This window comes from Pseudophryne corroboree, chromosome 9 (genome assembly GCF_028390025.1).
Source record: "Pseudophryne corroboree isolate aPseCor3 chromosome 9, aPseCor3.hap2, whole genome shotgun sequence".
Classification (NCBI taxonomy): Eukaryota; Metazoa; Chordata; class Amphibia; order Anura; family Myobatrachidae; genus Pseudophryne; species Pseudophryne corroboree.
The window spans coordinates 180852254-180879558 of NC_086452.1; the positions used below are offsets into that span (position 1 = coordinate 180852254).

General features: G+C 44.8%; 1 protein-coding gene across 4 annotated transcripts in view; it reads right to left on the reverse strand.

Annotated features, from left to right (window-relative positions):
- Positions 1 to 2743: 2743 nt before the first annotated feature.
- SUCO (SUN domain containing ossification factor) overlaps positions 2744 to 27305 on the reverse strand; it is a 259500-nt gene continuing 234938 nt past the window's right edge. For all 4 annotated transcript variants that reach the window (XM_063939978.1, XM_063939979.1, XM_063939977.1 and 1 more), the window contains 3 exons: positions 26059 to 26150; positions 6424 to 6479; positions 2744 to 3405 (listed from right to left, as the gene is read on the reverse strand). In XM_063939978.1, coding sequence (XP_063796048.1) covers positions 2962 to 3405; positions 6424 to 6479; positions 26059 to 26150 — 592 coding nt within the window. In that variant the 3' untranslated portion in view covers positions 2744 to 2961. The remainder of the gene's footprint in view (positions 3406 to 6423; positions 6480 to 26058; positions 26151 to 27305) is intronic.

A 27305-nucleotide genomic window follows, 5' to 3' on the forward strand; every position in this document is an offset into this window, starting at 1 on the left:
GGAAAAAAAAATCCTTTAAAAAAAAAAAGTAAAAAAAAAAAAAAAAAACTTACGTTTATCTACGAAGAAACATACTATACATAAAGAGTGTTGCATGTCTAAAACCAAACTTAAACCAGCTATCAATGAAATGTGTCCATTTAATATAACTCAATCTTGAAGATTGGTATGATTGAATGAATTGCTTCTATTTGGTATCAGTTTTTATTTACTACAGTACTTATCACTAACTGGTACAGGTAACTGAACACTGTCACCTGCAAAAGCATTTGTCCAACTTATGGCTAATAGGACATACATTAAGTAACTTTTTTTTTTTTTACTTTTGAATGATGTGTTACATACGAACGGAAGTGCTTTGCTTTAAGTAATTGGGACAGACCAAGAACATATGTATACAGCCACTTAATGGGAGGTTAATAAAAAAAAGATTTGCCATAAAAATGCCAGTTCACCTGCGGAATAGTTAATAAAATTCCTACAACTTAGACCGAGGATCCATTATGTATGTTATGGCTGACTGTCTCATGTACTCCTCTCTGAAATAGTTACTGCTACAACTCCTTCAAAAAAAAGAGACAAGGGAAACAGCCCTAATTTGTATAAAAGTCTAAAACAGTAGAACGTAAATATCAATTTCCTCCCCAATTTCCTATATTCTTGCTCGGCTAACAGTTTTTCTTTACTAATGTGAGCGTCAACGGAATAAATGAAGTCAAAACATAAAACTATGATGATAAACATGCTAAGTGGCATGGCATATGGCCACCAAAGCGATGTCCTGACTTATCAACAGAGCTCACACATTCAAGGGTTTTTATTTCTGAAAACCTTCCATGCAAATCTATATTTAATAATTAATGTTTAAGTGTTGTTCGACCTGGTTTAATACTAGAACTGTCAATGGGACTGATTTTATTATTTGTCATATAAAAGGAGCAAATGGCAATGATATCTTTTTGGCAACAAAATGACTTGAAACTACCACCTTAAAACATTTATATGGGCTAAAAGGCTTATATAATAAAATGGTGCTTACAGCACAAATGTCCTATAAATACAGCGAGACTACTTACATAAGGCTAAACTGCACTAGATTGATTGAAACGACTCATTTCAATCTTCGCTACTGGCATAAATAAGCCTTTAGAAAAGTGAGAATGCCATAAAAAAAATGGTGTGTTATTTGAGTATTCAAGGCCACCATCACAACTAAAATAAACCATGGAGATTGTACTCATAGGACCTCCATGAACTGGGATCTGCAAGCGCTTACACTCCGATGATACTTCAAGTCTCACAGACTACAGTTTTAAACTCTGCAAATAGATTAATTAACAGTGCCCAATGACCATTTGCAGTAATCTGAGAGCAATGTCCCTTGGAGGATCATGCGACTGTAGGAGCCATCAGGATGCGTTCCTCATAAAAACACCTACTAGCAGTAAGGTGGATTATCGCTCAAGCCATAGTTTTTTTCTGTTAGTTGCTGTCTTGATTTTTTTTTTTTGTGTGGGGGGGGGGGGGGAGAGGAAGAGATTCGGCACCAAACAGGAGCGGCACAGTTGTTCTGCAATCGGGTGCCACGGGAGGTGGCGAGCAGTTATCTTCAAGAGATTGGGATTCTGGGGCCGCAAACTGCCGGTATAGCTGTACGCCCAATACTTTACACAGTTTAGCCGCTTTTCGTGTCTAAACCCCGCACATTTGATCGAGACAATCACGATAAGTAATGGCCATCCGCGGCACTCACAGAACAGTTGGGAGTCTATTACTTAAGACAAAATCCTCATTAGGAGCTCACCTTTTACAATTTCAGCTATAGTTTAGTACTAGATTCACTTCTGTAATGTAGTTTAGCATACAAGTTAAATCTTTAATTAGGAGACGTGATTGGCAAATGTACTGACTGGCGTTGTGCGTTCCCTCCTTAAGCTACAGAACTTCCTCACATAAAGAGTAAAAAAAAAAAAAAAATACAAAAAATGACCGTCTGAAAAACAAACTTCATTGTACCCCCTTTTATGCCCAGATCAAAAGCACAGCAGACTATCTAAAACCTGTGATGAAGTTACCGTATTGTAACTGTATGCTGGACAGATGGTACAGCCTTTACGTTTAACACTGGTCAGAAATGTAACTAAGGCTGTAACACCTTTATGATCAGCAGGGCTACTGATTCATTTTAGAGGCACCCTGGCAACAAAGAACTTAACAAAAGCATATTGGTTTACGCCATATACTCTAGATTACACACACGCACATTCAATCCAAGTGGGAAAAAGTTGCAAAATCTTGTCAGAAGACGACCAATGTAAGCATTTCTTGTAAAACTATACAGCAGTATAAACTCTGTGTTCTCTCTTGGAATACAACACCTATTATATATATATATATATATATGTGCACATGAAACATCTAAAATATATAACCCTTCACACTGGGATTTTTTTTTTTTTTCGTTTTAAAGTATTCCTCCAAGAATTGGTCTAATACACTAGTGTTACACTGTGAAGCGGCAAAAAGATCAGGGAAATATATAAAAAAAAAAAAAAAACAGGAACAAAAATCCTGCATTCACGCTTGGTGCTTTTCTCTCCAGTAGCATTATAAATAGACAGAAGGCACATAAATATGGAAAGGTGCAAGTACAGGAACGTCAGGGGAAGGAACAGGTAGTTGAGTTCAAGTTCAACCCAACACGCTGGGTATAAATGTTCTTTTCCCCAGTAAATAAACTGTGTAGAATCTAATCCTATTTAATGATTTCCAGAGGGAAAAATTTATACTCCATTTCCTTATCTAAAATGTCCTGGAATTGAAGATGATCCACGTTTTTCCAAGAACAGCTCAATCTAGGCAAGTTGTGCATTTAATCCTTAAATCATAAGATCGATCCTTCCTCTATGTAATAATAGAGGGGAAAAAACACGCACACAATGATACTGTACCCTGCAATAATTAGAGATGACCAGAAATTGTCGTAACCCCAAAAGTTCCCACAGTCAACTCTTTGTTAGTTTTGAGGATGTCATGCAGACTGGGCATGGACCCAGATTTAGTCTGTGCTAAGGTTTTGAGGAACTTTCCTTGGTCCTGAAGTTTTGAGCGCCTGCGCTTAATGGCTCTTTTTTCAGTTTTAGTCTTTTGAGGTTGTCCGTTACAAAGGGCTGAGCAGGCTGTGATGCCACAAAAATAGGACTCCTCTGATTGGGAAGAGGTCTCAGAGCTGCCCTCGGAAGGTGGCCCTTTGTAGGAAGAATGGTACACCTCTCCCATATTTGAGAAGTCTCTCTGGTTTGTGAAGTCTTTCTTTGCCTTAATGTCCCCATTTGGCAGTGCTTTTAAAGGATCCATTGGTTTTAATGTCTCAATTTTTTCCGTTTTATATTTGCAACGCTTTTTCTGTGGAAGAATAATACACAAGTTTAAAAATAAACATTGGTAAAAATAGGTAAATTCTCACCCTGGTACTGGGAAGACGCTCCATTACAACACATCTAGCACATGTACAGGGTACAGAAGCTTATTTAACATTTCCCAGTTTGAAATAAATATATACGGAATATTATATGTAATGTAAATGACAATTAGGTATCAGTCTGTTAGGAGAGATATTATACTTGGCCTCTGTTCCTTGGAAGCTTACTTACTCGTTCCAAGGGCAAATTAAACCAATATGGTAATATATGAAAGGAAATGTATTACTGAGTGGTCCCTTAACAGAAATGGGCATAAAAATAAATAAGTTTTGAGGCCTGCAATCTCCAAATATCTATACAAAATCAATACAAAAAAAGGAGATGGTTGGGTGAAGAATTTATCCATTCTACAGTGGGTGACCTATTAAAGCTGTTATACCATTCAAATATTTGCTTAGGTTCAAAATGGGAACATCTGCTGGCCAAAACGTATAGCAAAATATCATGAATAATAAGACATGTATGTCTTAACACAAACCACAAGTTATACTTTACATAATAATGTAATGCCATCTTCTGATGAAATCTGGGATAGCACTGCTGCAATTACATTTCTTCGCATAAAATACTTACAATTATAAAGAATTTTCAATAAAATCAATAGCACATGTAAATGTATGGTGCTTATGTAGCTTTGCATTCACTTACACTGAGTAAGAAGCACATACCTCCCAACATGACTCTCTCCTGGAGGGACACAACGCTCTGCTTCTGGACCTCTCTCCTAATTTATGACTGCCGGCACCTGTTTTGAACAGGTTAATGGATAAGAAAGGTGTTTCAGCACAGGTGATGGCAATCACAAATTAAGAGGATAGTCCAGGAGCAGAGCATTATGTCCCTCCTGGAGAGGGTCATGTTGGGAGGTATGCAAGCATCTTATAAGAAAAGCTTGATCTTAATGTCTATTTATGACTACAAGGAAAATGTTACCTTTGCAAGACTTACTTACTCCGTTCAAATTGACATAAACAAGTAACCTGAACTACAGGGCTATTTAAACTACAATCACTAGACCAGAGGTTCTCAAACTTGGTCCTCGTGGGCCCACACAGTGCATGTTTTGCAGGTCTCCTCACAGAATCACAAGTGAAATAATTGGCACCACCTGTGGACCTTTTAAAATGTGTCGGTGAGTAATTAATACACCTGTGCACCTGCTGGGTTACCTGCAAAACATGCACTGTGTGGGCCCACAAGGACCAAGTTTGAGAACCTCTGCACTAGACTATACATGAATGAGTTGTGTGTATATATAAGTTATAGGAGAAAGCTATCCCATTTTCAACTCTCCGTAATGTAGACACGGGTTGGGGATACACACACAAAAAAAACCCAAAGAAAACAAAAGGGTTTTACAAAACAACTAAATCATCCCAAGTAAAGTCTTGAGGGATGCATTTAGCAGCGGTAACTAAAGCCCCCTACACACTTGCCGATGCATTCAATTTTGACAATTATCGATCAAACAAATTGACTTGCATTGCAAAGCGACGGAGAACCAACAATCGTTCATCGTTGGTGCATACACACTGAGTGATATGAACGATTTAATCACTGATGTGAACAATTTCATTACTGAACGAGATCGTTCATATCGCCCACACACATCGGCAAGTGTGTAGGGCCCTTTAGTGCAGACTAAATGAAACAGCAGGGCTATTCAATTAGTCTGGATGGCAGCCTGCAGCTAATGCGGATTTCTTTCTTTTTTTTTTTCTTTAACCACTTGCCTGGCATGGTCGCATCAGATACGACCATGCCTGCAAGTGCTCTATCTGACCTGGTCGCACGTGATACGACCAGTCAGATAGAGAGTGTTAGCAGCGGCAGGGCAGATAAACTTCCCTCCGCTGCTGCTGTCAGAGGGACCGGAAGGTCCCTCTGCCTCCCTGCACTCTCCCCCTGTGTCTGCCGTGCTGCCGATCGGTCAGCACGGCAGGATCTCCCCCCTCCAGCAGCTGCAGAAAATGGCAGCCGCTGGGGAGAGTAAATAAACCCTCCCTAGCTGCCCCCAGCCCCCCCTGCATACCTCGAGGCTGTCTCGGCTTTCAAAATGAAAGCCACGATGTTCCGATGGTCACGATATTCCCGATCGATGTTTGGGGGAAATATTTTTAAAAAAATATATTTTTTTTCTTCTATTTTTAACTAAAATCATTTGGGATAGGGTTCAATTCATGTTCTTCACCTAATTCACCCCAAAAAAAACGACAATTTCGAAGCTTTTTTTACGAAATAGTCAGTTAAGTGGTTAAATAAATCTGCATTAAATAGCCTGTATTTGGGTGCCGCGACCATTATTAACCCATAGACACGGGAACTTATACCAGATTCTATGGGTTAATGCCCGTTACCAAGGTACTTTACCGGGTGAGAAAAAATAGCTCTAACTAAATAGGCCCGAATGTTAAAGCCCAAGGCTACCACAACATCTAACTGAATTTCCCCTTAGAGTACTTCGATTTAGAAGCACACTGATCAAAATACCTGTATTTGGGTCATTAGCATTCAGCTATAATTACTAAAGTCATCATAAATACTGCAAATATGACCACTAGCATTTCCAGTGATTAATAATTATATTACTGACACTAACAGTATGCTACAAACAATATATAGCACAACCAAATATTCTCTATTTTATTCCATTTTTTTTTTTTTTTTTTTTTTTTTTTTTTAAGTGGTTTGAACTGTATGACACAAACCACTCTCCCTCTAAGTGTAGGGTAACCAGCCTGTTGAAGCAGGTGGGATAATTACAGATCCAGCAAAACAGATTACATCACCTGTGCATAATTAAAGAAACACACAAAAGAACCTGTTGGTGCTACTAGAGTTGAGAACTCCTGCTCTAGGGATTCAATTACTATGAAGTTGATAACCTCTTGAAGTGAACAAAGGAGGATATTTATATATACACACGCAGTATAAAAAATACCTTTTTCTCTGGAGAAAATTTCAATGGTTCCACAATATACAAATCATCAGGATTCACTAAAGAAAGAAAAGAGGTGCGTTAAAATAACTGCACAATTAATGACAGGCCGGAGCTAATATTGTTACCCACATGCTGAGCCCATTTGCAGCTACAACACTCTTATGGAAAACTTGGCATAGAAAGGTACTATTTGTAGAAAGCAGATGAAACAAGTAAAAGGGTAACAGATCCAATGGAGCCTTTGCTAGGTGTGCTTCTCTGAGCTATATTCCTTCATTATTCAATTTACACATTTCTTAAATGATTTTACATCTTGTAGCCAATAGTTTTATGTACTGCTTGTGTGTACTGATGAATGCATCGGTTACTGCTATTGCGATGGTCTGCGTGCATGGTACCTTTCAAAGCATGTGTTAATTAAATGTAACTACTCTAGCTTATACTTTATTTTATACTAGGCTAGGTAAAGGGAATTAACGCTAACAAATTTATCTCTCTATCTACACACACGCACATTAAAGAGGACAGTACTTGGCTTGTCAACAAGCATTATGTGGGAACTGGAGTGAAAACCCCATGATGTTGGCAAGTCTACAGTATTTTACAATGTATACAAGTCGTACAGCATTTTACTCGGCAGTACATGTCAAGATTAATTACCATCATGTTGACAGTTGAACTGTCGGCACGTGTAAATGTTGAAGGTAGCATATCACACTTGTTGAAATGTAGTTTTTGTGTATCCCCATTACGCTTGTCGACAACCCGTATGCACCCCACTCAAGGACAAATTTGCACCTGCTCTGAATTTATTATCAACAGCTTATCTGCGGTTCTTTAGAATAAGAAAGAAGCATGTGTGTCTACATTAGAAATTTCCAGTGAAAACTACAAACATAATAACCACCACAATAGTACATTACCTATAGTCAAAATACTATTTCTTAAAATGAGCAAATATAACATCTGGTCACAAAAGTATTCAGTGCTTATATGATGGGGTGGGGGCTGGACTGCACACCCTAATATTAAACATATGAGGTTATACCATGCTAAGACTTGTGCACCTGCATTTTCTTTCTTTTTTTGTGTGTGGCACTACAAGTCTCAGCATGGTAGCACCTCTCATGTTTAAAATTAGGGTGTGCAATCCACCCCTTTCCTCTACAATAGTGTGTGTGTGTGTGTGTGTGTGTGTGTGTGTGCGCACCCCACCCACCTGCCCTTAGGTGTTCTTAATTAGTATGGTTACTTGTATTTGCGGTCTACATATTAGAAGGGGCATTAAGGGGTGTATTCAATAACTGTCGGAAGCTGCCGTCTTGTCGGAAAGACGGCAGCTTGCAACTGAAATAGGTTGGAAGGGGTTCTGACCTATTCAATAGGGGCTGATTATTTCCGACAAGTTGGAAAACACGTGGATCGGCAGAATAGCCGTCGATCCACGTGCTTCTGTCGGAAAAAACTTGAAAGTCGGATTGAGGCGAGAAGACAAGCGGTGCTGCGGGCGGCTGGGGAAGCCGAGCTCGAGGGCCGGCGGGGGGACATGTCTGCGGCGGCGAGGGGAGGCGCTGCAGGGAGAGAGGTGCCAGGCCGTCCCCCAGCAAGGCACCTCTCCCCGCCGCAGACATGTTCCCCCACAGCCAGCTCCCCCCGCAGCCACATCTCTCCCTGAAGGCAGCTCCTCCTGCTGCCGATCTCTGCTCCCCCCCGCCGCCGTCTGCACACCTGGCCGCTGCTGTCAGCGCATCTGCAGCCGCTGACAGCAGCGGCAGGACGGGTCCCTGTGTACATTGAATAGGGGTTGTCGGATCCATTCTGACAACTGCATGTCGGAATGGATTCGATTTTTATTGAATATACCCCTAAGATGGATACACACTATAAGATTCTGTCCAATCTGACTGATTGGAACAAAATTCTGGTAACATCTAGGAGCAAATTACAATAAACCTTTGTTCCCAAAATCTGGAAAATGGACAAAAACAATTGTTCTGATAAATTGGTTGAATCAAACTGATTTAACCAATTTGTCTGTATAATTTTTGCCTGTTTTCCAGTGTTTGGGAGCAAATCGTCACTTGTCATTTCCTCACATACATTACCTTTGTTCAAACCAGAAACATTTTACAGCAAGTGTGAATAAAAGAATAGAACTTTTTCGGTCAGAAATGTGTATGTCTGTCAGTACGACAGGGATGTTCCCAATTTTCTGTAAGTAGTGCCTTTTTGAGTGGTGCTGCTATGTACAGTTTGGATTTGTTTACAGATGGTCATGTGACAGTTGGAAGTAGTTCTAGTGTGCGGTTTTGCTGGGATTTGTGCGGTCAGAACTATTGCACAGCCATGTGATAAATCTGTCCAATCATGTTATACCATGTCATTTCATAAATACACCATAGATTTTGCTAATAAAAGCAGTGTCCTTTCGGGCTTATACATGCAGGGAAGCGGCAGTATTTACATGCCGCTGGTTAGTAACTAAGAACATGTGACACTAACTGTCAAACAAAGTGGAGGAAGAGTGATGGTCTGGGGCTCTTTTGCTGGATTTTTGGCGACTTGCATAGTGACTGGCACCCTGAACCAAAAGTTCTATGACAGCATTTTGAAGCACCATGAAATACCCACTGGTCTATGCCTAGCTGGTCATCCTACTGCAAGTTAATGACCCTAAACATATCTCCAGGCTATGTCATAACCACATCCACATCCTGGCGGCACAGTCTCCAGACTTAGGGGTCTATTTACTAAGCCTTAAGGTGGGTACACAATCAATTGATCTGCAGATATATCTATGGACGGATCGGGCAGTGTGTTGAGTATACACACTGCCCGATCCGTCGGGGACTGACGTCATGAACTGGGCGGGCATGTACACACAGCCGCCCAGTTCAGCTGTCAACCACCGCCGGCCACCGCAGCATGTGAACGGGCGGTCGGCTGACTGCCGTACACACACAGTGCCGCGCCAATATATCGTTAGATATATTGGCCGTCGGCTGTGCTGCGGGGCCAACGCGATACGTCTGTGAACGACGGAGTTACCAGACGTTTCGGCCGTACACACTGGCCGACGGACCCGCGATATATCGGCCGTTCAAGAGAATGGCCGATATATTGGCCAGTGTGTACAGGCCTTAAGACGGAGATTAAGTGGACGGAGATAAAGTTCCAGCCAATTAGCTCCTAACTGCCATGTCACAGACAGTTAGGAGCCGATTGGCTGGTACTTGACCCCTTAAACCCTACTGAGATGGTTTGGGAATAACCCAGACAGAAGGGTAAAAAGACAAATCAACCTACAAGTCCAACAAACTTACATGGAAACATCTGCAACAGTGTTAGGAAGAAAATAGGATTTTAATACCTACCGGTAAATCCTTTTCTCGTAGTCCATAAGGGATATTGGAGACACATTAGTACGATGGGTATAGATGGGGTCCAAAGGAGCCAGTGCACTTTAAATTTCTTCAACTGGGTGTGCTGGCTCCTCCCCTCTATGTCCCCTCTCACAAGCAGTTATATGTAAAAACAGTGCCCGAGGGAGAAAGGACATACTCGAGAGGAGGAATACAATAACATGGAGTGGTGAGATTTTCCACCAGCACACCAATAACAAACACAACCAGCAACAAAACAGCAAGGGCTGAACAGGCAAGACCACCAACGGCTGGCAACAAAATAGCAACAGCTGAGCAGGTAACATACAACAGACTACCTGCAGAAAGTCACCGTACTGAGGCAGGCGCCCAAAATCCCTTATGGACTACGAGAAAAGGATTTACCGGTAGGTATTAAAATTCCATTTTCGCTAGCATCCATAAGGGATATTGGGGACACATTAGTCCGATGGGGACGTCCCAAAGCTTTCAGAATGGGCGGGAACATGCAGAGACGTCTGCAGAACTGCCTACCCAAACTGGGTATCCTCTTTGGCCAGGGTATCAAATCTGTAGAACTTCACAAAGGTGTTCTTCCCTGACCAGGTAGCAGCACGGCACAGTTGCAGGGCCGAGACTTCCCGGGCAGCCGCCCAGGAAGACCCCACTGATCTAGTGGAGTGGGCCTTCAGAGACTGCGGAACAGGCAAGACTGCCGACAGACAGGCCTGTTGGATAGTGAGCCGAAGTCAACGAGCAATGGACTGCTTTGAGGCAGGGCAACCTTTTTTCTGCGCATCGTACAACACAAACAAGAAATCAGTCTTTCTGAGCCGAGCTGTTCTCTTGACCTAGATCTTCAAGGATCTCACAGCATCCAATGCCTCTGGAGTAGCAGAAGTGCCAGAACTTAACAGAATTACAAGAGGTTGATTCAAATGGAATGCAGAGACGACCTTCGTCAGGAACTGCTGTCGAGTCCTGAGCTACATTCTGTCCACGTAAAAGACCAAATACGGACTCTTACACAATAAGGCCCCCAATTCTGAGACAAGTCTAGCAGAAGCCAGTGCCAGTAACTCCACTGTCATCCACGTGAGGTACTCGTCTTCTACAATCATCAAAGGTTCAAACCAGGAGGACTGTAGAAAATTCAACACCACATTCAAATCCCAAGGTGCCATGGGCGACACAAACAGAGGTTGTATGTAAAGCACCCCTTGCAAGAAGGTCTGAACTTCTGGCAACACTACCAATTACTTCTGAAAGAAAATGGAGAGAGCTGAAATCTGGACCTTAATGGAACCCAGACGTAAGCCCGTATCCACACCAGCGTGCAGGAAACGGAGGAACCGCCCCAAGTGGAACTCTGCAGGCCGATAAGTGTATTCCTCGTACCAGGAGACGTACCTCTCCCAGATATCGTGATAGTGTTTTGACGTCACAGGTTTCCTGGCATGAACCATGGTAGAAATGACCTTTTAGGAAAAGCCCTTGTGCGCTAGGATGTTCCACTCAACTTCCATGCCGTCAAACGAAGCCACCGTAAGTCCGGGTAGACAAACGGCCTTTGCTGAAGAAGGTCCCTTCTTAGCGGCAGATGCCAAGGGTCTTCTACGGACCTGCCCAGAAGATCCATGTACCAAGTTCTCTGGGCCCAATCAGGAATGCCTGAACACCTTGATGTCTGATCCTCTTGAGCACCCACGGGATCAACGGAACTGGAGGAAACAAGTAGACCAGCCGATAAGGCCAAGCCGACGTCAGTGCATCTACTGCACTCACCCGAGGATCCCTGGTTCGCGAGCAATAGCAGCGAAGCTTCTTGTTGAGGCGAGACGCCATCATGTCCATCTGTGGGCATCCCCACCGGTCATTGATCTGCTGAAACACCTGAAGGTGTATCCCCCACTCTCCTGGATGGAGATCGTGACGACTCAGGAAATCCGCTTCCCAGTTGTCCACTCCCAGAATGAAAATTGTGGCCAGTGCTCCTGTAGGTCTTTCTGCCCAGTGTAGTATCCTTGACACTTCGCGCATGCAGGCCCTGCTTTTTGTCCCTCCTTGTCGATTGATGTACGCCACCACCGTGGCTTTGTCCAACTGAACCTAGATCACCCGATCTTTGAGCAGAGCACTGTAGATTGCACGAAGTTCCAGAATGTTGATCGGAAGTAGGGCTTCGTGGGCAGACCACCTGCCCTGGAACTGAGCCCCTTGGGTGACAGCACCCCATCCACAGACTCGCATCTGTTGTGAGAAGGATCCAATCCTGAATCCCGAAGCTTCGGCCTTCCAGGAGGTTGGAAGACTGCAGCCACCACAGGAGTGAAATCCTGGCCTGAATTGACAGTTGAATCACCCGGTGCATCTGAATATGTGAACCGGACCATGTGCTCAGGACATCCAATTGAAATGTTCTTGAATGGAACCTTCCATACTGGATTGCCTGGTACGAGGCTACCATTTTTCCCAACAATCTTATGCAAAGATGGATGGATATATTCGAGCAGGTCGGAGAACCATGCGGACCATCTCCTGGAGCGTTCTCGCTTTGTCCTCTGTAGGAACACTATCTGTGCCACAGTATCCAGGATCATTTCCAGGAACAGGAGCCATTGAAATGGCTCCAGGTGGGACGTCTGTAAATTGAGGATCCACCCATGGTGAGACAGAAGCTGGATAGTTCAATCTATATGGAGCAATAGAAGCTCCCTGGATTTTGCCTTTATCAGGAGATCGTCCAGGTAAGGGACAATCGTAACCCCCAGGACTCGGAGCTGGAACATCATCTGTCATCACCTTCGTGAACACCCTTGGAGCTGTAGACAGGCCAAAAGGTAACGCCTAGAACTGGTAGTGAGCGTTCAGGAGGCCAAATCGGGATATGGAGGATAGGCGTCCTTGATATCCAGGGACACCAGGAATTCCTGATCCTCCAGACCTGCAATCCCCGCTCGCAAAGATTCCATCTTGAACTTGAAAACCTTTAGGGAAGGGTTCAAGGACTTCAGAATCAAAATGGGTCTTACCGACCCGTCTGGTTTCGGTACTACGAACAAATTGGAGTAGTAACCTTGCCCTTGTTGTTGCAATGGTACTGGAACAATGACTTGTGGCAAAGTCAACTTGTTGATGGTCAGCAGCAGCGTAGCATGCGTACCCTCCAAAGCTGGTAAGCTTGATTTGAAAAACCGTTGAGGAGGAGCACCGTCGAATTCCAGCTTGTATCCTTGAGAGATGAGTTCTCTTACCCAGGCATCCTGGCAGGAACTTTCCCAGATGTGGCTGAAGTGACGCAACCGAGCTCCCACCTCGAGATCTCCTCGGGGTGGGCGTGCACCGTAATGCTGAGTTTTTAGTGGAAGCTGAACTGGTGTTCTGTTCCTGAGAGCTGGCAATGGCAGGTTTCTTAGGCTTACCTCTGGTACCTCTAGCCGCATTGGAGGCACCTCTGGCCCTAGATCAAGATCTGGAGGACCGAAAGGACTGATAAGATGGCCCCGGATAGGTCCTTCTAGCTGGCGGGGCCCCAGAGGGAAGAAATGTGGATTTCCCAGCAGTAACCTTAGAGATCCACGCATCCAGTTCTCCCCGAAAAGCCATTCCCCTGAAAAGGGAAGAGACTCCACATTGCGCTTGGATTCTGCATCCGCAACTAACTAACGCAGCCACAAGGCCCTGCACGCCGACACTGCCATAGCAGTGGTCCTAGCATTGATATTGCCTATCTTCTTGAGAGATTCACACAGGACACGTGCAGTGTCCGGAATGTGTTTTAGCAGTCACTGTAGTGACCAGGGACATATCCCCAGAGAAGCCTTCCTGAATCTGAGTAGCCCACGTATGAATGGCATAGGTCATCCAGCAACCTGCAATGACCGGTCTCTGTGATACACATGCTGCAGTGTAGATAGACCTCAGTGTAGTCTCTATTTTTCTATCCCCAGGGTCCTTTATGGTAAAGGAGCCCGGGGCAGGCAGTACCGCCTTCTTAGAGAGGCGAGAGACCGATATGTCCACAGCTGGGGGTACTTCCCAGAATTTCCTGCCTTCAGGAGCAAATGAGAAAGTGTGCAAAAAATGTTTGGAAACCTGGTATTTTTTGTCTGGATTTTTCCAGGCTAACGTAAAATAGGTCCTCTAAATCAGTAGAATCAGGGAAAGTGAAACTCCGTTTGTTTTGTGTGAGGAAAAACGACTGCTGTGTCGCAGCGTCCTCTAGAGGGAGTTTTAACACATCCCGTATAGGCAGAATGAGGGGTTCAATACCCTGTGCTGAAGGGGGATCCCCACCAATGGGGTCCACATCCTCTGCATCCTCTTGTATTTCTTCCTCAGAATCTCAGAGTAAGGCAGGCAAGCCACGTTTTTGTGGACCTGTGGAGCGATGGGGGACATCTGCCCTAGCAGCCAGGTCTGCAACAGCCTGCTGTAATTGCTGAGTTTTAAGGGCATTTGCGGTGAGCTTAGATGACATATCAGACATCATATTTTTGATTGCACCTAGCCAGGAAGGCTCTGGACCCTCCCCCACCGCCTCCTTAATGATTTGCGAGCACTGACTGCATTGTTCACATGAAATGAAGCCAGATGATAGAGGGGAGAATCTGGTGTTACACACACTGCACAACTTCTGTTTTACCATGATTGCAGGAACAATACAGACAAGTATAATGCAAGCCTGCCCTTACAGTATGTGAGGGGGAGACAGAGAGAAGGCACCAGTACACCCAAACCACCCAGCCCCAGTGAGGCTGGTAATTGTTTTATTCAGTAAAACACTGTATATGTTATATCATAGACCTATGTATGCCCCATGTGACACAGAATGTGCACAATAGCTGCTCTTCCCTTGAGATACACCCTGTAACAAGTTTCCAGCGTGTTCCTGCTTGTCTGGAGGAGCTGTGTGTCTGCTGCCGCTGTATGCTCCGCCCCCTGTAATGGCGCCAGAGCTTCAGTGTTATTTATACTGGCAATGTCTCCCAAACAGTGTAAAACATAACATAAATGCAAATTTTCACTAAAACACTGCCAGTGTACACAGGGGGCTATAGCGGGTCACCACCAGGAGGATCCCATATGCCTCCCCTGCATGTCAGCCGCACCATGAACCGGGGGGGCCCCCTAGCGCGGCTCCTGGTTTGTACTCACCACGATGTCACCTTCAGGCTAATGTTAGGGGTGTGCGGCATGCTGCGATTGAGACAGCCCAGGCGCAGTGCCCTGCTGAACAAACAAACTCCCTGCAGCAGGGAAGCGGCTCTGGCACCTCGCAAGGCCGGTGACCGCTTCCCCCCCCCCCAACTCCCACAGTGCAGGTGTGCTGTTGCCCAAACAGCATACCGAAAATAACAAAAGATTGAAAATAAACTTAAGAAAACTCTCTGGAGCTCAGAGACATGCATCCCCTCCTGAGGGCACTTTTTTCTAAACTGCCTGTGGGAGGGGGCATAGAGGGGAGGAGCCAGCACACCCAGTTGAAGAAATTTAAAGTGCACTGGCTCCTTTGGACCCCGTCTATACCTATCGTACTAATGTGTCCCCAATATCCCTCATGGATGCTAGAAAAATTCCAGAATATTATTTGATTATCTCTATAGAAACATTGCCACAAGTGTATTTGACGGTAATGGGGTATATTCCATTCTTGTCGGAAACTGCTGTCTTGTCGGAAGACGGCAGTTTCCGACAGGTTTAGGTCGGAAGGGGTTCCGACCTATTCAATGACAGCTGTTTTTTTTACGACAAGTCGGGAATTCCCGACTTGTCGGAAAACATGTGGATTGTCGGAATCCATGTGTGTATTGTCAGGAACGCGGCCAAACCCACAGGTTTTGGCCCCGGTTCAGACAATGTCAATCCGACTTTTTTTTAAAAGTCGGACTGACATTGTCGGAACCGGGGAGATGAGACGGGGGAGCGGGGACAAGTCATGAGGGCGAGCAGGGACAGGTAGGAGGGGACAGTACCGGGTAAGGACAGAAGCGGGAAACAGCAGCACGGACGGGACAACACGGGGTATGAGCGGCTGTGACAGTTGTCGGGAATGGCCAAATCCGACAGTCAGATTTGGCCACTCGTTGAATACTGATCTGTCAGATCGTTTTCGTCGGAAAGGATCCGACAGGAATTGAATATACTCCTATATATGCAAAAGGTAGCTACTTTGAGGCGTTAAATTCGGCTGAAATTTTGTTAACATTATACCATGATTTCTTTGAATTATTTATATTTTCTGCTTTAATATATAGAAAGTATAGAATGACATTAAACTGCGTAAATTCCAATAAAAACTATTCTGTTTGGTGGAGGCTACTGACTGATGACTGCATTGTTCTTTTATCTTTAGTTTGGCATTCTCTCCTGTATAATGCATGCAGGACAAACTAACATCTTCTACTCAGTGCTAAGCAGGAAAGCAGAAAATACAATAGATGACACTGCAAACTGTTCAAATTGCTGATCAGCTGATCCACGTTTTCGCACCTGCGCCAGCGAAAACACGTGCAGTTTTACACAATTGTGAGGCATTTTTCGCCAATACCTTTCCACTTAAAAAAAAAAAAAAAAGGTGAAAAGGTATTGGTGAAAATGCCTTCAAAACGGGCGAAAACGGCCCGCAATTGAATACTCAGCGGGGCAAATTCATTCGCTCTGAAATGATTGGAGCCAATTACATACCCCCCTTGATCTGAGAGTTTAATTTGCCCTTCTTACTGAGAGTTGGTATTGATACCACCAGGAAATTCCACCCTTATGCAAAGGAGTACTAAACCTAGACCTTAATAAACTATGGAAATGTTGGTTTCCTAAGAGGTAAGGGGAGATATGATTGAAGCCAATTTCTCAATTGCAAGAACTTAAAGTCCTGCTTCTGGATGCCATATTGTTTCTGAAGGTGGGAAAAAGGTGCTATATTATCCCCTAGAAACAAATCTCCTGTCGTATATATACCACCTCTTATCCAAGGTGTCTAATGTTAGATTCGGAATCATTTTCATTAAAGATTTTAGCTTTAAGGAGGAAGACGACAAAGTGATCACTAGAGGAAACTAACTCATGCCATACTTTGATTGTGGTCTTAACCACATTACACGATTCCAGCATGTGATGTGTAGCAGAAGGAGCAACCAAAATAGATCTGGAAGGGCTATGGGATGAGTACTGCTCCTTTCTATAACAACCCATAGTTTCGGAGCTACCAGCTCAAACCAGTTTCTTGCTTGGCTAAGGAGACATGAGGAATGATTTTTCCACGTTTGGAAAAGCCACTCCGCGTACAGATTTAGAAAGAGCTAAAGTGCCCTTTGCAGTTTTAGGTTTCAAGCACCTCCAGATGTATTTTACCAAAATCTGATTTAATTTTTTTATACAGAGACTTTGGGAGTGGTCTGAGGATAGCACGAAATAACGAGATTTATGCTAAGAATTTACCTTTGTTAAATCTTTCTGCGAGGTACACTGGTCTCCACAAGGATAGACATTGGGGTGTAGAGTAGGATCTTGATCAGAGGCACCAACAGGCTCAAAGCTTTGACTGTTCCCAGAATGCACAGCGCTGCCTCCTCTATAACCCCGCCTCCCTGCACAGGAGCTCAGTTTTTAGTTAACCAGCCCAATGCGGTAGCAGGAAAAGAGACGACAACGGTTAGCAGCCACATACACCACACTCTCACGACAGGAGTAGTGTCAGCGGCTAATGCCATACCAACCCAAAGAAGCTAAGTGCATCAGGGTGGGCGCCTGGTGGAGCCCAATGTACCTCGCAGAAAGATTTCACAAAGGTAAGTTCTTACCATAAATCTCGTTTTCTGCTGCGGGGTACACTGGGCTCCACAAGGATAGACATTAGGGATGTCCTAAAGCAGTTCCTTATGGGAGGGGACGCACTGTAGCGGGCACAAGAACCCAGCCTCCAAAGGAAGCGTCCTGGGAAGCAGCAGTATCGAAGGCATAGAACCTTATAAACGTGTTCACTGAGGACCACGTAGCCGCCTTGCACAATTGTTCAAGGGTGGCACCACAGCGGGCCGCCTAAGAAGGTTCAACAGACCGAGTAGAACGGGCCGTAATGTGAGCAGGAGTCGACAGACCAGCCCTCACATAAGCATGTGCAATCACCATTCTAATCCATCTGGCCAAAGTCTGCTTGTGAGCAGGCCAGCCCCATTTGTGAAATTCAAACAGAACAAAGAGAGAATCAGATTTCCTAATGGAAGCAGTTCTCTTCACATAGATACGGAGAGCCCGTACCACATCCAAAGACTTCTCTTTGGGAGACAGATCAGGAGAAACAAATGCCGGAACCACAATCTCCTGGTTAAGGTGGAACGAGGAACCCACCTTAGGTAAATATCCGGGACGAGTCCTAAGAACCGCCCGGTCACGGTGAAATATCAGATATGGGGAACTACAGGACAAGGCACCCAAATCCGACACTCTTCTAGCTGAAGCAATAGCCAGCAGAAACACCACCTTAAGGGAAAGCCACTTAAGATCAGCTGAACCAAGAGGTTCAAACGGAGACTCTTGTAACACCTCCAAAACCACCGACAAGTCCCAAGGAGCCACAGGCGGGACATAGGGAGGTTGGATACTCAACACACCTTGAGTAAAGGTATGCACATCAGGTAAGGTCGCAATTTTTCTCTGAAACCACACCGACAAGGCAGAAATATGAACCTTGAGGGAGGCCAGACGTAGGCCTAAGTCCAGGCCCTGCTGAAGAAAAGCCAACTATACTAAACTTGGAAGCGTCATAATCGTTAGATGCGCACCAAAGTAAGAATGCCAGACCCTATAGTAAATCCGAGCCAAAGCCGGTTTCCGGGCCTGCAACATAGTTTGAATGACCGCCTCACAAAACCCTTTAGCCCTTAAGACGGAAGCTTCAAGAGCCACGCCGTCAAAGACAGCCGGGCTAGGTCCTGGTAGACACAGGGGCCCTGAACGAGGAGGTCTGGGCGTTGTGGAAGTAGAATTGGACACTCTGACGATAGGCCTTGCAGGTCTGAGAACCAGTGCCGTCTGGGCCACACTGGAGCTATGAGAAGCAGAATTCCTTTTTCTTGCTTGAACTTACGAATTACCCTGGGCAGGAGTGACACCGGAGGGAACACGTACAGCAGCCGAAACCTCCACGGCACCGCCAGCGCATCCACGAATGCTGCTTGAGGATCCCTTGTCCTTGCTCTGAAGACCGGAACCTTGTGATTGCGTCGAGATGCCATCAGATCTACGTCTGGAAGACCCCACTTTTCCACTAGGAGTTGAAACACTTCTGGATGGAGGCCCCACTCGCCGGCATGTACGTCCTGACGACTGAGAAAGTCCGCTTCCCAATTCAGGACTCCCGGAATGAAGATTGCCGATATGGCCGGTAGATGGCGTTCCGCCCAATGTAGAATCTGTGAGACTTCTTTCATTGCCAAACGGCTTCGAGTGCCGCCTTGATGATTTATGTAAGCCACTGTGGTGGCGTTGCCCGACTGCACTTGAACAGGACAGTTCTGAATTAAATGCTGAGCTAGGTTCAATGCATTGAAGACCGCCCGCAATTCCAGAATGTTGATTGAGAGGAGGGACTCCTCCTTGGTCCACCGACCCTGAAGGGAGTGTTGCTCCAGCACCGCGCCCCAACCTCTTAGACTGGCATCTGTCGTCAACAGGACCCAGTTGGCTATCCAGAAGGGACGGCCCCTGCACAATTGTTGGTCCCGGAGCCACCAGAGCAGTGACAGATGGACCTACAGAGTCAATGAGATCATTTGAGACCTGATCCGGTGAGGCAGGCCGTCCCACTTGGCTAGAAACAGCCTCTGGAGGGGGCAAGAATGGAATTGAGCATACTCCACCATGTCGAATGCTGATACCATGAGGCCCAGCACCTGCATCGCCAAATGTATCGACACTTGCGGACGAGAAAGGAAGCAACGAATCCTGTCCTGAAGCTTCAGGACTTTCTCCTGACACAAGAACAACCTCTGGTTGTGAGTGTCCAATAGCGCTCCCAGATGCACCATGCTCTGAGCAGGGATCAGGGAGGATTTCTTCCAGTTGATGAGCCACCCGTGGGCTTGTAGAAACCGGACCATCAGATCTAGATGACGTAGGAGAAGTTCTGGGGAATTTGCCAGGATTAACAAGTCGTCCAGATACGGCAGTATCCTGACCCCTTGACGACGGAGTACCACCGTCATCACCGCCATAACTTTGGTGAAGACTCGCGGAGCCGTTGTTAAACCAAAAGGTAACGCCCAAAACTGGTAATGAAGGTTGCAAATAGCAAACCTCAGGTATTGCTGATGAGACGCTGCTCTAGGAATATGCAGGTAAGCATCCTGTATGTCCAGGGAGACCATGTAGTCCCCCCAGGTTCCAAGGCCAGAACTATAGAGCGAAGGGTTTCCATACGGAACTTGGAAACCTTCACAAACCTGTTCAATGCCTTGAGGGTGAGAATGGGCCGGTAGGACCCATTCGGTTTCGGGACTAGAAACAGCGGAGAATAGTACCCCCGGGCCCCTCTGCGCAAGAGGCACCTGTACTACGACTCCTGTATCCAGGAGGGTCTGTACCACCGAATGTAGTGTGTTTGCCTTTGTCAGGTCCAACGGGACGTCTGTCTTGCAAAATCGACGAGGGGGTTGGTTTTTGAAGGCTATGGCGTAACCTCGAGTGACGACTTCCCGTACCCAGGCATCTGAAGTGGTCTTCAACCATTCCTGGGTATACCCTAGAAGCCGGCCCCCCACCCTGGGATCCCCCAGGGGGAGGCCCGCCCCGTCCTGCGGCAGGCTTATCGGCCTTGGAAGCTGGCTGATGGGCCGCCCAGGCTCTTTTTGGCTTTGGCTTACCAGGTTTGGAAGTGCGGGCCTGCTTGTTGTACACCTGACCTTTTGCTTTACCTGAAGGACGAAAGGGGAGAAAGGAAGTACCTTTAACCTTCGACACAGAAGGAGCGGTACTTGGCAGACAGGCAGTTTTGGCAGTAGCCAAGTCAGCCACTATCTTATTTAAAGTCCTCCCCAAACAGAATATCTCCCTTGAAAGGGAATACCTCCAGGGTTTTTCTAGAGTCCAGATCCACAGACCAGGATCTCAACCACAATACCCGGCGAGCCAGGACTGACGTAGTAGAGGCCTTGGCTGCTAGGATACCGGCATCAGAAGCCGCCTCTTTAATATAGCGAGAAGCTGTGACAATATATGATAAGCATTGTCTAGCATGGTCAGAAGAGATTTCAACTTCTAACTTCAAAGCCCATGCTTCAATAGCATCTGCAACCCATGTTGCTGCAATAGTGGGCCTTTGTGCAGCACCCGTGAGGGTGTAAATCGCTTTAAGACAACCCTCCACACGTTTATCCGTAGGCTCATTTAGAGACGTGACAGGTAGAGCTGAGGAAACCACCATCCTAGCCACATGCGAGTCTACTGGAGGAGGCGTTTTCCAATTCTTAGACAGCTCTGGTGCGAGGGGATAGCGAGCCAGTATCTTCTTTTGAGGCACAAACTTCGTATCCGGGTTTTCCCAGGGTTCCTGACGTATATCCACTAGGTGATCAGAGTGAGGTAAAACTTGTTTAACCACCTTCTGACGCTTGAACCTATCTGGTTTCTTAGGAGGGACGGATGGCTCGGGATCATCCGTAATCTGTAGAATTAATTTAATAGCCTCCAAAAGATTAGGAACATCCACATGTGAACTACCCTCCCCATCAGCAGTGTCCGAGTCAGAACCTGTGGGGTCAGTGTAAGTGCCTTCTTCATCAGACGAGGTGTCCGTGAGAGCAGTGGATTGTGAGGAGACAAGCGCTCGCTTAGAGGACCCCTTGGGCTTAGGCGAGCGATAGACTTTTTAGTAGTCAGGGACTGGTTCAACTTCTTCAATTGAGCAGATAATTCGTCCGCCCACGGCGGGTTAGCTGCAGGGACCACATACGGTTGTACCGGCATTGGGGGTCCATAGGGGGTGTTACGTTTATTAACTAGCGTATGTAGAAGAGTGGGAAAAAGCGGCCACGGTGGGTCATTATGTACCTCCGTTGCCACAGTCCCACTGGGGGGCAAGGAGCCCCCAAAACCAGATCCCACAGCTGCTATATTCTCCTCATAGGGATCTGTGGCTTGAGCAACACCGGCAGTGTGTTCAGCCCCAGAACCGTTACCCTCAGAAGCAGACATGATATAACTTGCAGTATCAGGTAACAGTACAATTGGCAGCAGCACAATACCTCTTACCCAAACCCCTGCGCAGTGTAGTCAGCACTAGCAGAGATAAAGGAGAGATATGGTGACTAAATCACAGAGAAAAACACGTATTAAAGTATATCTTTGTGAAAATCCTATATCAATATAAAACCTGACGCACCAAGCCCCCTCAGGTTATAGAATATAGGGATAGCAAGTTGAGTGAAAGACACGAAATGGACACCACTCAGCTATCTAATGCACACACAGATAGTCACAGTTTGCACAATGCAGAGTTTATTACTAACAATAATACTGCACTGGACTAGCTTATAAAAAAAAAAAAAATATATATATATATATATATATATATAAAAAATATTGTCAATAGATATAACACTGCACAGTAAGAACTGGATGTATATCACAGGGTAACTGTACTAGAAAACCCTGACTAAATGCACTCTTTCTTAACTAGCACTGTCTAAAAAGGCAGTTAGAATACTTAAGTGTCATGTAAAGTCACAGCACTAACAACTAGTGATGAGCGGATTCGGTTTTACTCGGTTCTCAAAACCGAATCTTATTGGCTCACTGATGTCACGTGTTTTGGATAGCCAATAAGATTCGGTTTTGAGAACAGAGTAAAACCGAGTAAAACCGAATCCGCTCATCACTACTAACAACCAGGCGGCTTTACACAGGAGGATTTGCCCAAGTAGTCCCAGGAACAGTGAAGCTGAGAGATAATGGCACCCAGACACTGACAGGGAGTGAGTGAGGGAGAGACAGATATGCAGCTCCAGGGCGGGAACATTTGCGGGAAATGGTGCCCTGGGTCTAAGCCTTATCCCCTGCTGGCAAAACCACCGGGTACTGTGGGCTACTGAAAATGGTTTAGAGAGAAAACCTGACCTGCACCCATGCCCTGGTGATCTAGTAGGATCGCCTGTACTGCCACAGTGCCCACCGCCACCGCGCGCAGCCCGGCTCCCACTGACCGCGCCGGATCGCGATAAAGACCGGGTCCCGCAAGTGGGACCCACTCACCACCTCCCAAAGCGCGGCCACGCGATCCCGGAGAGCCCCCGTCGTGTGTGCCTGACGTGAAGAAAACCGGAGCCTCCTGCTGTAGTTACCTGGCAACCAGGGCTCGGGAGTGTACAGCTCCGCTGGGGAGAGCTGGAGCTGCAGCAGTGAATGTCTTCTGACATTTACCACCGCTGCTGCCCTTGTAGTCTTCACTTTTTTCTTCAAAAAAAGCTCTTCTTAGGGCTGCCTGGAGCAGCCCCTCTGTTATGTGCCTGCTACTGCAGCACCAACTACAAAACTGAGATCCTGTGCAGGGAGGCGAGGTTATAGAGGAGGCGGCACTGTGCATTCTGGGAACAGTCAAAGCTTTGAGCCTGTTGGTGCCGCGGATCAAGATCCTACTCTACACCCCTATGTCTATCCTTGTTACAAGACCGCGTGAAGCTAAGGCAAAGAGGCACACACAAAATATCATCTGCAAACAGACTTATCTTATGTGAGTAACCTCCTATCCTGGGGCCTCTTACTGAGTCTTGAAATATCAAAACCTGATGAAAAGACATCCATTAACAAAAACTCTAGCAGACTGTCGTATATAATGCTAGGATAGAACCCAACATCCTGCCATGAAAGCCACATTTTTTCAAAGTAGATTGCAAGTACCCCCAGTGTAGTCTGTCAAAAGCTTTGTTGGCCTCTAATGAGAGGACTAGTAAGAGTTCCTTCCTTGCTACACAGTGCTTAATAACATTTAACATCCTGCGCATACTGTCTGGGGCCTGCCTGTCCATCACAAATCCCATCTGATCAGAATTAATAAGAGTTGTCAGAAGGGGACACAGACTGTTCGTCACCAATCTGGCGAATAGATTAACGTCGGTATTAACCAGGCTACAGGACTGTAATTTTGAACAGAGGTGTCTATCTTACCGGGCTTAGTAAGGACAATAATTTGTGCTTCTAACGTTTCTTTTGGAAATTGTTGGTCTCTGAAGCTTCATTAAATACGGACAACAGCACCGGGGCCAAATCCTTTTTAAAATCTTTAAAAAAGTTAGGATACCCATCTGGACCTGATGCTTTATACCGTGGCAAAGAGTCTATAACTTTCTCTACTTCCTCCAGTGTCCAGTGGATGTTAAGGGACAGACAGGCCTCCGACGACAAAGATAAAATGTTAAGTTCGTTAAGGAAGTTCTCTATACCTGCCATATTAGGCTGAATAGTTAAAGGGTCATCTTTAAGGTTACATAATTTAGAGTAATATGTCGCAAACACATTCGCTATTTCAGTATGGTCTGATACCTTTGCTCCCCTATCTGAATATATATTCTGAATCCTCTCTCTAGACCTCAGACCTCTCAACTTTCTTGCTATCTACTAGCCCGACTCCCGAACAGATAAAATGTCTGCTTAAGCCGATTGAGATTACGTGGAACTTCAGCAAAAGAGAAAGCGTTCACCTTACCTCTAAGCACTGAGAAGCAACTTAAACAGCACTTCATCAGAAGGGTCTGCTTTATGCACCGCCTAAGACTATGAACTTCGAGTTCGGCCTGTTCACAACGCTCTTTGGAATCTCTCTTGAGTTTTGCCGCTATTTTATTTGCAGAACTACTAATCACAGCTTTCAGTGAGCACCAAAAACTGAATGTGAATGTTTCCTCAGGAAAAATGTTCTTGAAAAAATAATTTAAAGAGGATTGTATGGCCTGTTGAGCCTCCAGCTGAGAATGGATCTGGTTTCCTAAACGCCAGACTAGGAAATATCTATCTAATTTCTATATACAAAGCTAAAAATAAAGGGGAGTGATCTGACCATGACATGGGGAGGATATAAACCTTGCTATTAGATGGTAAAGTCCACCTATCTGATAAAGCAAGATCTATTCTGGAGTATGTTCTATGAACATGAGAATAAAATGTATAATGTTTCTATGAAGGGCGCTTAGTACGCCAGACATCAAAGATGTCATATTCCGCCAACACCTGGCGAAAGCCTTTAGCAAACCCAAAGGGCTGACTCGAGAGTGGTACATGTTTCAAAGATCTATCAATTAAATGGATCCAGAACCATATTGAAGTCTTCTAGAATTAGAACAGCACCTTCTAATATGCTTCTGTATTGTTGTACAAAGCTGCCTACAGAAGGATAACGGTTTAGTATTTAGAGCATAACAAGCAACTGAGGTAACCTCAACATTCTCTAACCGGCCAACCAAAATTAAGTATCTCCCCTCAGACCCTGAGCATATTTTTTAAAGGTATTTTTACTTTGTGTGTGTAGTTCAAATTTGTATTATTTATTGAGCCTGTATATAGTGTAAACATTTTTATATGCTAGTTTCAGATTTTTATATATACACTGGCTTCACAATGACGGATACCCAGTTATCGCAATTTTTGCTTTCATACACTTTGTTTGTCAATTGGTAGCCCTATTTATACCTGGGCAAGTGCATGGTTCTCATAAGCCACTGAGGGCGTCTTAGTGTCGCCACTGCTCCTTCCTCAGGATGAAATGCATTGGTTACTCTGTGTCAGGACGTCTTCGGATTTAAATTCAAGCCTAAATATTATGTATAAATAGTATGTGTGAATCTACTGCTTAGGTATTTTTGTATACCTAAACATAATTGCACTACGTTTATTTTCATGTTTTTAATTTATACGTTTTATTAAAGAATTGTTTTGTGGAGAATGGTCTATGGCGTCATCTTGAGATTTCAGATAAGCTTTATCACTTTTTTGTACTAGACCACTTATTTGCTTTTGTTGCACAATTTAGTGAACTTGTTTTCATTTCGTTCAGATTTTGTATTTGGTGTGGTTCTACAAGGATGGATGCCATCCTGGAACGAAGAATTCACTAGGCAGTCATACTGGACTTTGGAGCTCACTGTTGCGTAGATTTTTTGGAAATATTGTTTTGTTTCTTGAGAATTCACTATCATTTAGCAACACTAACTAAATAGATTCCATCATTTAAACCACTGTACTGGAACGCATAAAGAATATTTACCTTCTTTACTGGATAGTTGAAATGACTGAGAACGGATGAGGGGAAATGTGGTTCTTCTCTTAAGATTCATATCATCGTAAGAAGAAAAACACCTAGAAAAAATATGGCAATGCAAAATTACCTTGTGTGAAATGAACAAGTTATTCCTTACTACTAGAGATACAATCATAACATGAAAGTGGGCTTCACCTAAAGAAAGAAGTAAGACTTCTAACTTGTACAGCTTAGCTTTTGTAAAAAAAACAAAAAAACAAAGGCATGTATTATGTATTTCAACGGATGACTAAATTTCAACCTAAATATTGTCCATTCAAACAATAAGCATACGTCATTTTATACTGCCATCAGACCTTTTCAGACCTAATAGGATTTTAAATTACCTACTGGTTCAGACCTAATAGGATTTTAATTACCTACTGGTAAATCCTTTTCTCGTAGTCCATAAGGGATATTGGGGTACACTTAGTACGATGGGGTATAGATGAGGTCCAAAGGAGCCGGTGCACTTTAAATTCTTCAAACAGGGTGTGTTGGCTCCTCCACTCTATGCCCCCTCCCACAACCAGTCTGACAGACAAACTGTACCCGAAGAAGATGGACATACTTGAGAGGAGGAAACATGACAAGACAACGAGTGGTGAGATTAACGAACCAGCACACAACATAACATGAACAAGACCAGCAACGGCTGGCAAAACAGAACAGCAAGAGCTGATTCAAACAACTTTTACACAAGAACAAACTTGCAGAAAAGTCAAAGCACTAAGGTGGGCGCTCAGTATCCCTTACGGACTAAAAGAAAAGGATTTACCGGTAGGTAATTAAAATCCTAAATTCTCTGACATCCATAAGGAATACTGGGATTCACTTAGTACGATGGGGACGTCCCAAAGCTCCCAGAACGGGCGGGAACGTGTGGAGACGTCTGCAGCACCAAATGCCCAAACTGGATATCCTCTTTAGCTAGGCTATCAAACTTGTATATCTTGACAAATGTGTTTGTCCCTGACCAGGTAGCTGCTCGGCATATTTGCAAAGCTGAGACTCCATGGGTAGCCACCCAGGAGGAAACCACTGATCTCAGAGTGGGCCCTAATAGACTGTGGAACAGGCAAGGCTGCGAGAAGTAGAGGCCTGTTGGAAAACAAGTCTAATCCAACGAGCAATTGACTGCTTTGAAGCAGGGCAATCCTGTTTGCGTGCATTATACCACACAAATAGGGAATCTGATTTGCTGACACAAGCCG